General features: G+C 44.6%; 1 protein-coding gene across 1 annotated transcript in view; it reads left to right on the top strand.

Moving 5' to 3' along the window:
* bin3 (bridging integrator 3) overlaps positions 1-15,149 on the top strand; it is a 31,535-nt gene that overhangs the window by 14,818 nt on the left and 1,568 nt on the right. The window contains exons 5-9 of the mRNA XM_030103911.1: positions 1,408-1,544; positions 6,281-6,321; positions 10,470-10,611; positions 11,718-11,852; positions 14,971-15,124. Coding sequence (XP_029959771.1) covers positions 1,408-1,544; positions 6,281-6,321; positions 10,470-10,611; positions 11,718-11,852; positions 14,971-15,117 — 602 coding nt within the window. The 3' untranslated portion in view covers positions 15,118-15,124. The remainder of the gene's footprint in view (positions 1-1,407; positions 1,545-6,280; positions 6,322-10,469; positions 10,612-11,717; positions 11,853-14,970; positions 15,125-15,149) is intronic.

Raw genomic sequence — 15,149 nt, 5'->3', positions numbered from 1 at the left:
TGTGCATGATTGAGTTAGAACTGTTTTTTTGCACCACCTCTGCAGCCATTTATTTGTCTGCCTGAGAATCTTTGTTTATTCTCTGTGTATTTGCGTATTTATTTATTTTTTTAACATGTATTTTGGAAGTAACGGCAGACATGGCCTGTGGTAAGTAGTTGGCTGTGGGGGTGGAGGAGTGGGGAGGGTGGGATGGAGCGGCGCGAGGCTTCTTCATTTCCTCTCCTTTGTGCTCTGGAATATGGATGTCTGCATCATCAAAGTGTCATAGCTGTCAGGGGCTCATTATCGTTAATGGATTCCATCTGTTGCACAGGTCCCATCTCCAACAACTGCTAGCAAACAAAGAACCGGACCTACTCTGCATGTCAGCGCTGCATTTATTACGCCGCTCTATATCGGCCATTATTTATCAAGTCAAATGTGGTGTTACACAGAGCTCCATTGAGCCGTCTGACAATCATCTGGTGAGGGGCGATAATAATCTTTTAGGGCTTGTCCGGTTCACAATTTCAAAAAGACTCGGCGTGAGCAAGCAGATAGAATAGTAGGGATTACTGTGATTTACCAGTACATTAACCCTTCCTGTCTCACCAGCAGGTGAATACAAGAGTTTTACTTATTTAACTGAGCTCGTCTTTATAATTTCGTGGCCCCGAAACAGACGCGTCTCTCCGCCGTCTACGACAAGGTCATTTCGAGCAATTTGTTACTTGGAGCTCAAATGGCGAGAGATGTAGAAACGCCACACCGTGATAATTGATTGGCTGAAAATTGGTCTTGAGAGAATCCCAGAGGAGTGTGAAAAGACTGATGCCTGCTCCAGATTTCTATAAAACCCTTTTGCGGTACTGCTCCACTTGTCAGTTCGTGTCTCCTCAGTGCAGCTCATTTATTTTGACAGTGAAACCATAATCTGATATGCGCTCTGTGTCTAAACAAAGTGGCATGAGTGCATATTAACAGTAATTGGTGCTGTCAGTGTAGAAACATGGCAAAGATCCCTGGTACACTGGTGAATATTCAATACGGCAGGCAGCTCCGCCACCCCCACAGATTTGTACAATGGGGGCAGGACTTTGCCATTCAACTTCTGCTCTTTCCCAAAGGCTCACTTTTCAATACACGGGCACATAGAAACACATACATTGATTAAGCGATTAAAGCCCCGGCTTAATCCACCAAAATTGCCCACACAGTTCAGCAATAATGCCGAAATCTGGCATGAAATTAGATTAAATGTGGAGATCTAGATATCCACCATAGAAATTTGCATGGATGGAAGGCTTATGGTTTTTTATTTCCACTAAGTTATTTTGCTGTCTTTTAACAATATTTTCTGCTTTGTGAATGTGTGTGTTTCTCTGCGTGTGTGTGTGTGTGTGTGTCTGTGTGTGCGTGCGCCAGCCATGTCCAAAGCGGCAGTGAAGATTTCTGCAGACCTGCTGAGTAATCCTCTGTGTGAGCAGGACCAAGCCTTCCTGGAGTCCATGACTGCTTTAGATACAGCCATGAGAAGGATGGACGCCTTCAATCAGGAGAAGGTCGGACCGCTTCCTCACTCCCTCATCATGTTTCTCTGCTTCTATATTGTCAGCACTTGTCTTTGGTCCAGTATTTGTATTGGGTGAAATGTATTTTCCACATTTTAAGTAGTAAAACCAGGAGAGGTTCTGTTGAGAATGCATGTTTTCATATTTGTCAATATTGTGATTCCCACCAACGAAAAACTACCCGTATGTCTTTCCTTCTGCTGTTTTGGAAAAGCATCTGTGGTATCATCCTCTATAAGCTCAAGCTACTGGTTATCAGCTGTGAAAATTGATGCATTTGTGACTCACTGTTGTCTAAAATAACTCCTAAATGGAAATGCTTCTTCTCCACAGGAAAATATTCCCTGCCTCAAAATTTACAAGAGTAACCTTCTGTCTTTTGTGATGCCAAAAAAAACAACAAAAAACACATTTGTCTTCAGTCTTGCCACATAGATGTTTTACCCCAACTATACTTAAAAAAATAAAAAAATAAAAATAGAAACATTATAATATGCTTCAGCAGCCGTTTTTGCCTCCTCCCAGATAAAATGCCTGGAGCCACAGAACATACATATATAAATGGACTTCAGTTATATATCTTGTTTTCTCCGCTTTAGCAGTCTCATAGTACGACACACCGTTAGTCACATTCACCCCCCTTCACTTACTGATTTACTTCAGGACACTTTGACATGTGGACAGGATGATATGGGACATCCAACCACAACCTTTGGCATTGAAAGAAATATCAGAACGTTATTATTTATCACATTTGAATAACATGATAAGGTAAAAAATTGATTAGACTTTAAGGAGCTGCAAACTGAAAGCTGAAGACCCACGAGTGGCTTCAGAGCTGGTGGGCACAGAAATCCGAGACACAGCAAAAGATTACTTCTTGTCTCTTTCATAGAGAGTAAAAAATGTATTCAGTGCAAGAAACTTATAAAAATCCAAACGCTTCTTTGATAGCAGTATTAGTTTTTTTGTGTGTTGTAATAAAGGACAACATTCTCAGGAAGTCTCCAACATTTCAGACTGCTTTTACTAACCTGAAAGGCACAAGCGTGACAACCAACCGGTGTGGCCAAAATCTGATCTACTACTCCCGTCATGTTCTCATTGAATTTTGTAAAAGTTAGTTTGTGTTTAGACAACTGCAGGATTGGTTCATTTGGAAAGCATTTCCTTTGAATGTTAGTGTCTGTGATTCTTGTGTGTTTTGTCCTGAGGGAAAACCATAGATGAGCAGGCAGGCATCTCCTTCCAGATCTGTAAGCAGTATTCTTCCACCGCTGTACTTTGTGAAGATCTCTTGTTTGGCTCTTCAGGTCTCTTCAGTTTATTTGCTGGATGCACTTTAGGTTTTGATTAGAATCATCGCCACAGGTAGTTATAATGTGAATCATAGTGGCACGGCATGTGTGCATCCTCAAGGCGCTGCGCTGTGCAGGGTAGACATTTAAAGAGGAAAAATACTGGAGAGAACACAGGAGATCACGCTAAGTCATATACCGATTGACTTTTTTTCATCTGTGTTTTCTTGACTCGTTGCCCTGCTAGTAGGTGTTCTAGGTTTTTTCACATTTGTTGCCTTAAAAAATATTCCCCTTTCTTTTCGTATTTTGTTGCGAACCAGAATGATTTCATAACCTTTTCCCATAACAACGATCCAGAAAGCAGGAGAAAATGAATACCTTTTAAAACAGCGGATAATTTTCGTGTTCCACGGCGTGTATTCTGGTTTCATTTTCAGCCGATAGCTAGCATCAGTTGTAAACCGACCTGTGAGGACTTGATCCATCTTGTGATACTTTCTAATATGAGCCACGCTGATCTGAAATCACATTGAGCAGCATCCAGGCAAACATTTTGTCTTTTTAAGTAGCTTAATCCACTTGAAAAAAGTATTTTTAGTTTCGGTGTGATGCCATGTCTTCCCATGTTGACAGAAAGTGTATTAAATGTCACAGAGAAGTTAAATTACAATATTGGTTAAAATAGGGAGGAAAAAAAACTCGCTTGCAGTGTCAAACTATTTAGTATGAATTACTTGTATCCGTTTCCTCGCTCCCTCAGCTTTAACATACCAGTCGTTCCGATTGGTTTTGCTCGCTGCTCATCAAATTTTACAGGAGCCATTTTGAGTGACGAGACAAAGTAAAATGTAGGTTGGACTGCGCGTGTGGGTTTGTGACCCGGGGTGCGTATGTTCCAGGACTTGGCTTGGTTGAGTGCCCAGGAGAGCTCTCCTGCCAGTTCCACTGTTTTCAGGATAGAGTACTGTTACATTCTTCAGATTTTATACAATGCCCAATTTTCTCTTTTTTTTTCTTTTTTAAATTCCAAACTGGAGAAATTTCTAAAGTGCTGCCACGCACTCTTGGCTGTGGAAGGATAAGTAATGTTTAACACTCTAAATCGGTCCTTCTTTCCATGTCATTTGAACATTTTAGTTTGAAAACATCTTCCGCTTCAAAGTCTTCCTGCTCCTTTTTTTTCCCCCTCTTGGCTAAAGTTGCAACTTTTATTAGGAACTCCTGGCAGTCCTCTCTCATTTGAATATTACTCCGTGTTTTCATGTTTGGAGCAGCCTCTCGTAGCGATAGGTCTTCACAGCGTAATGGCGGTGGATCCGTTTTCTGGCTATATGCTACGGAGCTTCCTGCTTGGCTCTGTGACTGTGATGTGTTTGACAGTGATTCAGCCAGGCACTTTGATCCCAGCTCAGTTTCTCACTTGCAAAGGACAACAGTCACCATCTGTATTGACGTGGTTGTTTTCTCTTCTTTTTTTTTTCTTTTTTTTTTTTTTTTTTTTTTTTTTTTTTTTACCGCTCTTTCATCCAGAGTGGATTTTGACAGTTAGGTCACACCTGATTTTCCCTGCACTTCTTTCAGTCCGACTAAATAAAAATCCTTGCTTTAACACAATGTTCAGTTCCAGGTTTGGGATGGGCTGTGCGAAATCCTTTTTAGTCGAGTGGCTGAAAGTCAGCTACAGGCAAAATAGTGATCACGGGTGCTTTCTGGTCAGTCTGCTGTGCGCATCACCTCTAGCTTCGCTAGGTGCTTAAAATCCCGCGCAGCTCACTTGAACGCTACTCTGACTTCTCTCTTCAAGCCTGGCTGTTGATTCTGACGGCACCGACAGCAAACCTTATTGCTCCAGCAAAACAGACACAAAAGCATCCACCCTTTGCTCTTCTCCGTGTTGAGACGAGATGTTCTGCCGCGGGGCCCACAAGTGAGAGAGCCAGCAGATAAAACGTGCAGCGATAATGAAGGCAGCAGTGGCCCAGGTCTGTGTGTTTATTTCTGGGGCTGAGGAGGGCGCACAGCCCCGCCGGCACACTGCTGCCGAAGCTGAGCCCCAGTGTAGATGGCGGCAGCGCAGTAGAGGATGCTCCGTTTGGAGGGATATTGATTTCCTCTGCGATCTGTGTGTATTTTTGGGAGGCCTGTGTGCCGGGATGGCCTCTGCCCCGTGACTCACTGATGGAGACTGCTGCTTGAGCGTCGGCCTCAGGCTCTGCAGGGCCTCCAAGGAATAGCTCTGCATCCCCCCCCCCCCTCTGTGGGAAGGGGCAGAGGGTAGAGGGCACCAGCATGCTTAAGCAAATCTGCCGCTGTTCTTCTCCCTGCTCGCTGCATGCTCTCACCTTAGAAGCAGCAGCGCAGCTCCAGTTGGGGAGGGGGAGACGGTGTGAATATGTAAAACAAAGAAAATGTGAATTCCCATGTACTTATTTGTTATTGGTTCTCTGTTTTCCCTCAAACCACAATCAACCATTTTGTACTTGGAAAAATGCCTGTGTGAAGCGGCGAGTGTTGCTGTATGTTCTCAGAGACGGTCAGGGCATTCTTACAAAGCACAGCTGCGATCCTGCTTCCCCGTTGCTGTGTGATTGACTGTCCTTCCAATAGCGAGTGAACATATGATTAGCGGAGACGCTCACCGTTCTCATGCAGCTGTCACTTCAGATCTCGCTGCTTTAGATTCTGCCTTGGCTGCTCTTTACGTTTGCTGTTCGCTTGACGGGATTGCCTGCTCAGCCCAGTCTCTCTCCTGCCTGCCGATCCAGTAGTCATTTTGAATCTGCAATGTAAATGACACTTGAAACTTTATTAATTGTGCGCCAACTTCTGTCGATGAGACTTGGTGCTGAGGCTGGAGGCCTTGAGATGAGATGTTCATTTACTTCCATTTAACAGCCCTCCTCTCCCCCCTTCTCCCTCCCTCCCCTGCCGGTTCTATCAAGCAGAAGGAGAATGCTGGAAAATATAAACTGTTATTGTTAAAATGTTGTTTGTAAAGAACTTTCATCTTGTAAGGCAGCCCACCCTCCACAGGATTTGAAATCAGTAGAGCTTTGCTTTCATGTCCGTCCCCTGACAGTTCCATCCTTTTGTATCACGAGCTCAATGAATATTCAGGGGTTTCTCCTGAGGGCTTGTGTACAATAAAAGAGTCAACGTCATGAAAGTTTGTTGTGAGCCCCCCCTCCTCTCCCGTCTCTTTTTGTGTGTTTTTTTGGGGGGAAAAGCACGCAATTGTTGATGTTTGTGGCGTTTCGTTACTTTGCAGCTAATGAGCCAGAGACGCCGAAGCCTCTTGGTTCTGACTTCACTTCTGATGTAACTCAATTTGACAACGAATAACAAATTTGTAGAATCGCTTCCCTTGATGTTGAAGTGAAATCTGCTTCTGTTAACAATTGTTCCTTTTTTTTTTTTTTATTACAGGTCAACCAGATCCAGAAGACCGTGATTGACCCCCTGAAAAAGTAAGAGTCAGTCTTGAATGGGCCAACTCTTGAATTTATTGTATTCATGGTTATCTGCTTAGTAGATCAATTTACTTTTGAGTATCAGAATAGTGACTGAGGGTAAATCTGAAGTCCGGGCAGATGAAGTCCAGCGCCCTTCAACATTTTTATTTGGTGTAGGTGTGCGCTTCACACTGGCCGGAGCGCTGGACCACAAAAAGGCCTGAGCTGTAGTAAGACAGGTTGTAAAAATGAAGTAGGGAGTGAGCGCTGCTGCTGGTGCTGCTGCGGTGATTGTTCGTCTGGAGGAAAGTTTATTTGGTTCCTAATACTCGCCCCCATTTTAGCAGGCAGTGAATGCTATTCCATTCCTCACTTTACACACACACACACACACACACGCAGAGCAGAGCAGAGCAGAGGGACTAAGGGGAGTGGTGGACTATCCCACCCATCTTCCGGAGAGCTTGTTAAGGTTTTGCTTCCTCCTGGTGGCTCCTCCCAGGAGATTAAACACGTGCTTTCAAAAGAGCTCCTGCATACTGTTTCAATGGCAAATTAAAGCTGAACTTTCTCCTCCTTTAAGTTGTGAGCGTGTGAAATAACCAATGAGGAGCGGATCCTCTGTTAAAACATACGTTTTGTGTATGTGTGTAGTGTGTGTGTGTGCGTGTGCACTCAGACTGTTCTTCCTCATGCGCTCTGGTGGCGGAGCAATGACAGGATGGAATGGTTCTAATTTCCTCTTCCTGGTGGGCGGCAGGCGGACGTGTGGGCAGGCTCAGAATATGGCAAAGGGCCCAGCTTCCTGGGCCCATAGCTGTGGACTGGTTGAGGAGGAGAACTGTCTCAGGACAGTGCACGCTCTCACACAAACACACACCAACCCAGATTTTGGAGGGGGCACGGTCTCACAATGACGGTGCTTTAGACCATAAATTTAAGCACTTACGTGTTTGTAAAACAGAGCAGAGGAAGTAAAGTTCCTAAACCAATTTTAATGCCAAGCTAAACTGACCCCTCTTTTAACTTCCCTCTTGTAAAAACGCAGCACTATTAGTTATTAGTTGATCAAAGTGTCTTCTATAGAAAAGCGAGACACAAAAGCTGCTATACTTTAAAGCTTCCATTAGGATTCCATTAGTCCTTCACTAATGAATATTTTTCATCGCTTTTACTTATCTCAAAATATTCTACTGATGATCTTGTGTCATTGTGAAAACAATTAGTGAAGAGTTTCAAAGAAGAACGTCACGTTAATGGAAGACTTTCAATGGGTTTGGATGTGTGTGTGTGTAAATATGTACACGTATATAGACACACACACACACAGACTATGTGATTGTGTCCATGTGTGATTGCTATTAAAAATAAAAATTTGGCATCCCTCCTTAATACTGTGATGAAATGTGAAGTGAACAAATGAATCTGCTGGCCTGTGTGTGTCTTTCTGTCTCGGGCTCAGACGTGAGTCTCATCCACTCTCTGGGGTCACAGCCTGACATCACAGTGTTTACACGAGGGGAGGGGAGTGCGTGGGCACGGAGGCACTTCTGTTATCTAGGCCTTACAACCTAGCCCCCTTTTTTTTTTTCCCTCCATTGGCTCCGACGGATGTCGAGCCTGTTTGGACACCTCTGCCCTGACTTCAGCGTGAACTGGACAAACTGCTGTGACCCCCCAACAGGTCGCAAATCCTCAAAGTGTGGGGACTTTTTTAGGGTTCGCTGGAGACTGGTGTTGGTTTCCATGAGACAGTGACTGAACTGTGGGCGATTGTGCTTTTGTGGGCTTTTTTTTTTTTTTAATCTGAGTGTTTTGTATCCAGGCTGTGTAACTTTTGATCAACAATACACACAAGGCAAGTTGCAGCACATCAAACTCTTTCCTGAGACAAAAGAAGTTCTCCTGGCTTGCACTAAATATTGAGCCATCTCATACATCAGTTGTTCTTTTGCATTTTCAACAAAGCCTGCCACGTGTTCAGTATGAGGTATGAAGCTGCGTATGAACTGTTGACTTTCATGTTTTCCTGGAGTAAGCGCCGCGATGGTGCTCGTCCAAAGCGACAGCCAGTCTTCTAGACCGAGGGTGTCTAGACCAGACTGGGGCTTGGCTGACGGATCAGACTGGCCCGTCTGTGGATTGGCAGCTGTTCATAAACACACTCTCTGGTCCAGATGCTATTTCCGCGCAGCCTTTTCACCACACCCTGACCTGTCACATGGACTGCAGTGTGCCCTTGTGGCCTTTCTGCAGCCTTCAAACAACATAAGACCTCATGGAGACAAAAACCGACCACAAATGCCGACGTTTCTGGCTGACCGGCAGTTGTCCGGCCAAGGCCAGCACATCGAGGGAAAAGTCCAGGGCCCGGACAGTTTTAGACAAAACTATTACTGCAGTTGCATGTGTAGGCACCTTCATCCAGGGTCACTACTTGTGTATTCTCATGTAGGAGGCGAGGACACAGCTGAGTCACTGTTACTTCTAGACGCAGAGATCCCTGAATACAACAGTGAGACATCAGCATCCAGCGTGGAGAGGAGAAGAACTGGTGAAGAAGTAGTTGGCTTTGTGTCTAGCGCTTTAAATTCCTTGAGCGGCAGGGCAGCAGCGGGTCCCCGAGTGTGGCTGCTGTCACACGGTGGCTGCTGGTCTCGTTTCCCTTCAGACCACAAGCTGCAGTCCGCCTCGGTGTGACATGAGAGGACTGCCGGCACCGATCAGGTGAGCCGGGCTGGTGAGAAATCCACCAGCCTTTTGTGCCGCCTGAGAGCTGGTTTGCCGCTGCGTTGTCATCAGCCAATAGGATTGTGCTGGAGAGCAGTCATGCCTGGAGGGCAGTTACATAATCCCTTGGCACTTCAAGCATGTGTACACTGGAGCAGATAGTAGACGTGAGGATCGGCATCCACCCCTGCCATAAACTGGGCCAAAGTGGTATTTTATAAATAGCGGTATAGCGTGGGCTGCAGGGCTGGGCCGAGCTGCGCTCCGTGATGTCACTCAAACATTACAAGACCACTCCTTGCTTAACTTCCTGTCGGAAACAATCCCTGCTTGTCTGAGACTGAGCTTCAGTCAGCGTCACTTTTTTTTTTTTCACCCCCCTTCTTCCTCGCCCTCTTGGCCTCTGGTAATCTAGGCCCGCTGTAATCTAGGATTTCACAGTGCAGGTATATTTCGATTCCTCTCATCTGCTGCGCAGAGCAGGGCAGGAGCTGGCCTGGAGAGCAACGTAAATCATGAAGCCCACACATTAAGTGGCTAATAACACCATGGGCAGTATTACACTGCTGTAGTAGTATGCCTGCACCGTTCATGAAATGCTGTAACTGACTCATTCAAAAACACAATATCTCTTTTTGAATTATGGTTGTTTTTATCGCAAAGTGGAGTTCTGGAAAAGCATGTTTTCTTTTATTTCATAAACTGCTAAAAGCTTCAGTTCCTTCTTTTATTTTCTTAAAATGAATTTAAAAAAAAAAAGGAAAACATCCTTGCCTCAGATTCAATAGAAAATACCAGGTATTTACAGATTTGGATGGTATCCTCTAGGTGTGTTCATTTTCATTTTTTGATTAAATACTAATACGTTGACATTCACTGTATACAATATTCCTATTTCCCATTAAAAGCTGCCACAAAACCAGTGCAACAAGTCCCAGGATGGAGCTCAGACTCCTGTTGCTAAGTTACAGATGAATGTTTTCCTATTTTTAGTGCCGAAGACCAGGATTCTTGTTGCAAGAATATATTTTCATTTGGAATATGATAATTGTCACAAAATGAATTGTTTCATGCCATCCTGAACTATAGTAATTAGATAATAGATTAGAGGAAGCTTATGCAGAGCTGTCCTTTGGGGTTTGAGAGTACCTCACAGTACCTACAATAAGATGTTAAGGAGAGGGGTTTTTATTAAATCATAATGGCTTTCGCAAGGATATGATGCATCAACAAATTTCACAGAACAAGCTTAGCTGCTTGGATGTTTCCAATAGAATTATTTTCTCTCTGAAAGATTGCGCTTTTTTTCCCATTTGAGCTCTGCGGTGCGAGTGTCTGGGAATGTTTTCTATTTGTTTGCCTATGCACTCGTGCGCGTTTTGTTTTCACGCCCCGGCTGCTTACAGCTGGTCTCTTCAACTGGTCTGTTTCAGGTACAGCGGCGTCTTTCCCAGCCTCAACATGGCGGTGAAGCGTCGAGAGCAGGCGCTGCAGGACTACAAGCGGTTGCAGTCCAAAGTGGAGAAATACGAAGAGAAGGAAAAAACCGGCCCGGTTATGGTCAAACTACATCAGGTACTACGCGTTTAAAGCCTGCGTTGCGTGCACGTGCTGCACCACTCCAACGCTCCCCCTAACTGCAAGAGGAGCAGAGTTCACCAGCTCTTACATGTTGCATGTATTGTGAATAGAGCTCAATAAGCGGGGGGGAAAAAAAGAAAGACACAAATGCTGACTGGATGTGAACAAAAATAGTTGAGCACATGCATACTGTACATGTGCGCTCCTTCACCCACGCATGCTGCCAGGCTCTCAAGTAGTGCCTTTTCAAAAAGGCACTGCTGCACATCTACAGGCACGTAATTGAGAATTGTAGAGACACACACACACACACACTGTGAGGCCACTACAGAAGCACACACATTCACAGATAGTGCTGCAGTGTTGCCTATGCTATTGCCTCTAACACATCCTCACACGGTGAGCCACCCACACACATTGAGAAAAGCACTGTCAGGGGAACAAAGCCTTAAAGAGGCCCCTACATCCCTGCCCTTTGAGTCCCCGCGCACTTAAAGAAATGATCCGGACCAATCGCTGGAACGCGGCTTCAACTGGCGTGTGTAAAGAAATCCAACCAAGGTGAAGAAACCATACCATAATGCTGCAGATAAACAATATGTTGCAGTTTGAATATAGCAACCCCCCCCCCCACCCCCTCCCCTTCCCCTTAATAAAAATTCTCACCCTCTCACATTTATTCATTGTGCATTCCATAACTCCATGCCTACAGTAGACTACCCACTAATACATTCACACACAGATCAGTGGTGCTGGAGTCCACTCACAGCCAAGTCTGCCCACATTACCCACTCCTCCTCACTGTGGTCGTGATTACAGCCTTTTTTTTGCACTGCTTCTCCGTGGGAATTAGGCAAATATCTCTGTGAACAATAACAAAAGAACACTAACGATGGCTCAAGTAAGGAATTTACTTCAGCAGAAAAAATGAAGCAAGTTTTTTTTTTTTTTTTTTCCCCTGTAATTCTTCCTAAAATGAAACATATTAAATAGTGTGACTCATAGCATAGAATGTTTGTCAAAATATAGCAACGATCTCAAAAGACGGAGCTAATAGAGCCTTTGTTGATGTGTTCCTCCTCTCTTTACCACACACGAAGGCAAGAGAAGAGCTCCGGCCGGTCAAAGACGACTTTGAAGCCAAGAACAAGCAGCTGCTGGACGAGATGCCCAAGTTCTACCACAGCCGCATCGACTACTTCCAGCCCAGCTTCGAGGCCCTCATCCGGGCACAGGTCAGTGACCCTTCCAGAAAGGAAGTCGCAGCGAGGGTCTCACAGCTGCGTGCGCACGCCCTCCCAGCAGTGTGCCGTCACGCCCTCCGCGCAGTTCGTTAAACAGTGGGTGAAGTATCTGATGAAGGGTGTGTATCAAGCAGGCAGCCTGTCTCTCAGTGCAATCCTAATGTGATTAACCCCCAGCAGCAGCCCACACTGCCGCGCTCAGCCCAGGAAGGCCTCATCCGTCTCACTTCCACCTCGGCCCTGCCAGCCTCCAACCTGAAGCTGCTCTTAAAGCGGCCGGGAGCCTCAACTTAGCGCCACTCGGTCCCCCTTCCCCCAGCCCAGACCTGCTCATGTCATTTCCTCTGTGAGGCAGACGCTGGCACACTCCCCTAATTGATAAACAAGATTATCCCGGGCCTAATGATCAACTTTGAACTAGTTGAAATGAGAAAACGCAGCAATCAGTCATCCAGTCTGTTAAATATATGCACAATATATGGTTTTAGACTTTTCTTAAATTCAGAATCAATCTTATTTTGTCTTTTTACCTGGCTGTCTGCGGTGCAAGACTGCATGTGTCACCCTCCCTACATTATATTTATTCCTGTACTTCAGCCTCATGAATGAGCGTTTTCAGATTTACACACAGCTTCATGTGGGTGGTCAATGGACCTCATCCCCAGCCTTGTTGCATGTGCTCGGCCTCATCCTCCGCTCCCTCCTCTGTCAGCTGCCTGTTGATGCTCAGCTCCCAGCAAGCAGCAGCAGCAGCAGCAGCAGGAAAATACACAAAGGCAGTCTTTGTCAACCTCACCACAACAAACCCCACCAAGCAACCGTCAGTGGTCGACACCGCCTGACCTGCCCACCTGTACAGATGTTGGTGAATTGAGACATTGTCTTTATTTTAACAAGAGGAGGTCAAAGGCGACTATAAGACCAGACCGTGTATGAATCTTGGGTATATCAGATAAGTCATTAACTGGTTCCTGTGGCCATCATCTTCAGTCGCTGTTGTGTAAAAAAAAAAAAAAAAAAAAGAGGTGCCTAATTTTTATCATTTATAAACGAGCGCACTTTGACCTGATTTTTTTTTTTTTATATTTTGTTCTGCCTTTATTTAGGACGACACGTTACTGAAACCTGAAGATGTAGTTGGAGGTCATAACATTATGTATGATGTTTGAAACATGTAAATGATCACATGATGTCTTCCTTAAACCCTCCTTTAAGAACCCATTAATCGATGGAAAAATGATTCAATTTTGTGTTTAAAATTTGCTATTATCACATGCAGTAGTTTTCTGTGTTCAGTCCTTTTCTCTAAGAATTAGTTTTTTAGCTTTTTCTTATATTTTTAAGATAAAAGTATCAATCAGATGCCCTGAATAGGGCATCCTTTGCTAAAGCAGAGACTGTAGACACTCTGGCATTTATATTATAAATAATGCTACAACAATAACTCCCTTTTTTCTGTATTCTGATAGTTGTTCCAGCTTATCTTTTTTCATTTAGAGAAAAAAACAAAAGATGAAAAACTTACCAAATCAAGTATTTTTCCTAATTAAAGAAATATGAAAGGGTGACTTTAAAAATAACTCGATTTCTTTACATTTCACCACAGCAAACAAATAGAGGAATGATTTGTTTTATAGAACCTTATTTAGGTTTCTCACGGAAAACAAATGTTTGAATGTTGAAACGAGTCTATTTGTTTTATAACATTTACCACAGTGATGAATGTGTGCATATCTGGGCTTCATGTTGCAGCAGAGAGACAAATAAGCAAGTGTGTGTGTGTGTGTACACACACATATACATGAAGATTGCTTTTTGTTTTGGCTTCAGTATCTTACAGCAGACAATGTTTAAGGACTCGCTGTATAAAATGCAGCTTAGTTATTCATTATTTTTTCCGAGGTCAAAGTGTAACCTCCTTGTATAAATATTAAGCAGCTGGGACTATGGTATGTTAAAATGCCCAGGAAAAAAAAAAAAAAAAAAAATGTAAATTGAAGCTGTGTTTTACCCACAGGCTCCTCTTTGTATCGTAGGTGGTCACAATTGTGTGAGGCTGCGTTTACTCCTCGTGGTGACTCGACTAATTGTAATAGTAGTCCTCGCTGCAGAGGGCGCCTAGACACTGATCTGGTGTACATTATCATCACTGGTCATATGGACATTTCCGATGCCCTTTTCAACAAGCCACTTTTGGGAAAAAAAAAATATATCCGCTTTACCCCCACAAACAGCAGTAACCCAATACTTATGGCCCACTCATGTGGTTTAGGTGGCAAATATTGGTATAAACATGGAAAGGTATTTCAGACTGAACACTTAAAAAGGCGTGTACAAGGTGGCCTTTTTTTTCCCCCTGGCTGCTGACAGCGTCTAGTCTGCTTATAACAGGGTTAGAGGTCTGTAGAAATGATTATTCTGTTGTGTCCTTCAGACTGAGTTAGTAAACTGTTGGACCTGCTGGTATCGGAGCCAGTTCTGCTGGCGCGCCAGCGCACGTGCAGCTTCAGAGACGACAGTGACGTCCCCTTAAAGAACACGACGGCAGCGTATGCATGGCTGCATGAATAAATATTGAGGTGTGCGTGCGTATGTGCGTGCGTGCGTGTGTGTTGGGGGGGGTTTTTGTATTTCCCAGTACTTTCATTCTCTGCCCACTCTTCTGGAGTCTTGTAATGTGATTAAAGTCTATTAATCATCAAAGCAACTCTCAGGGGAGCCTGACTCATGAACTAAGGGGAAGAAGCAGGGGTGGGAAGTGTCAAGAAAGCTTTCAGCGAACACTCTCCGTCTCTTGTTCAGACTGGGAGAGAGGAGCAGGGTCAGTACCCGCTCAAGTGCTGGGGTTTGGGGCTTTGTCAGACTTGTTTGATATCTGTGGGCTCCCTCTCCTCTGCTCAGATGGCTTCTCATTAGCCGCTCCACATTGCTCACAATCTAAACAAGGTTTTAGAGGCAGAAGAGAGGATCCGAGTTTGCAGTTGGGGACAAAGTTGTGTGGATCAACCCCATTGAGTTTTTGTGAGACGCGACAGACAGGAGAGTTTATTTTACTTCCTGCCATCACAGATTGTTCCTCTTTTTTTGTTTCGTCCGTCCTTCCCATCAGGTGGTCTATTTCACCGAAATGTACAAGATCTTCAACGAGCTGACAGACCAGATCGACCAGGCGGGACTGACTGACGAGCAGAGGGAGAGGGAGACGGAGGCCAAGCTCAGCGAGTTGCGTGCTCTGTCCATTGTCGCCGACGACTGAAGGGGGCGGCGGTGGGAGGGGGGGGGGGGGGG

This window comes from Salarias fasciatus, chromosome 12 (assembly GCF_902148845.1).
Source record: "Salarias fasciatus chromosome 12, fSalaFa1.1, whole genome shotgun sequence".
NCBI lineage: Eukaryota > Metazoa > Chordata > Actinopteri > Blenniiformes > Blenniidae > Salarias > Salarias fasciatus.
The sequence above is the reverse complement of the archived record's forward strand: the minus strand, read 5'-3'. Positions and strand labels throughout refer to the sequence as shown.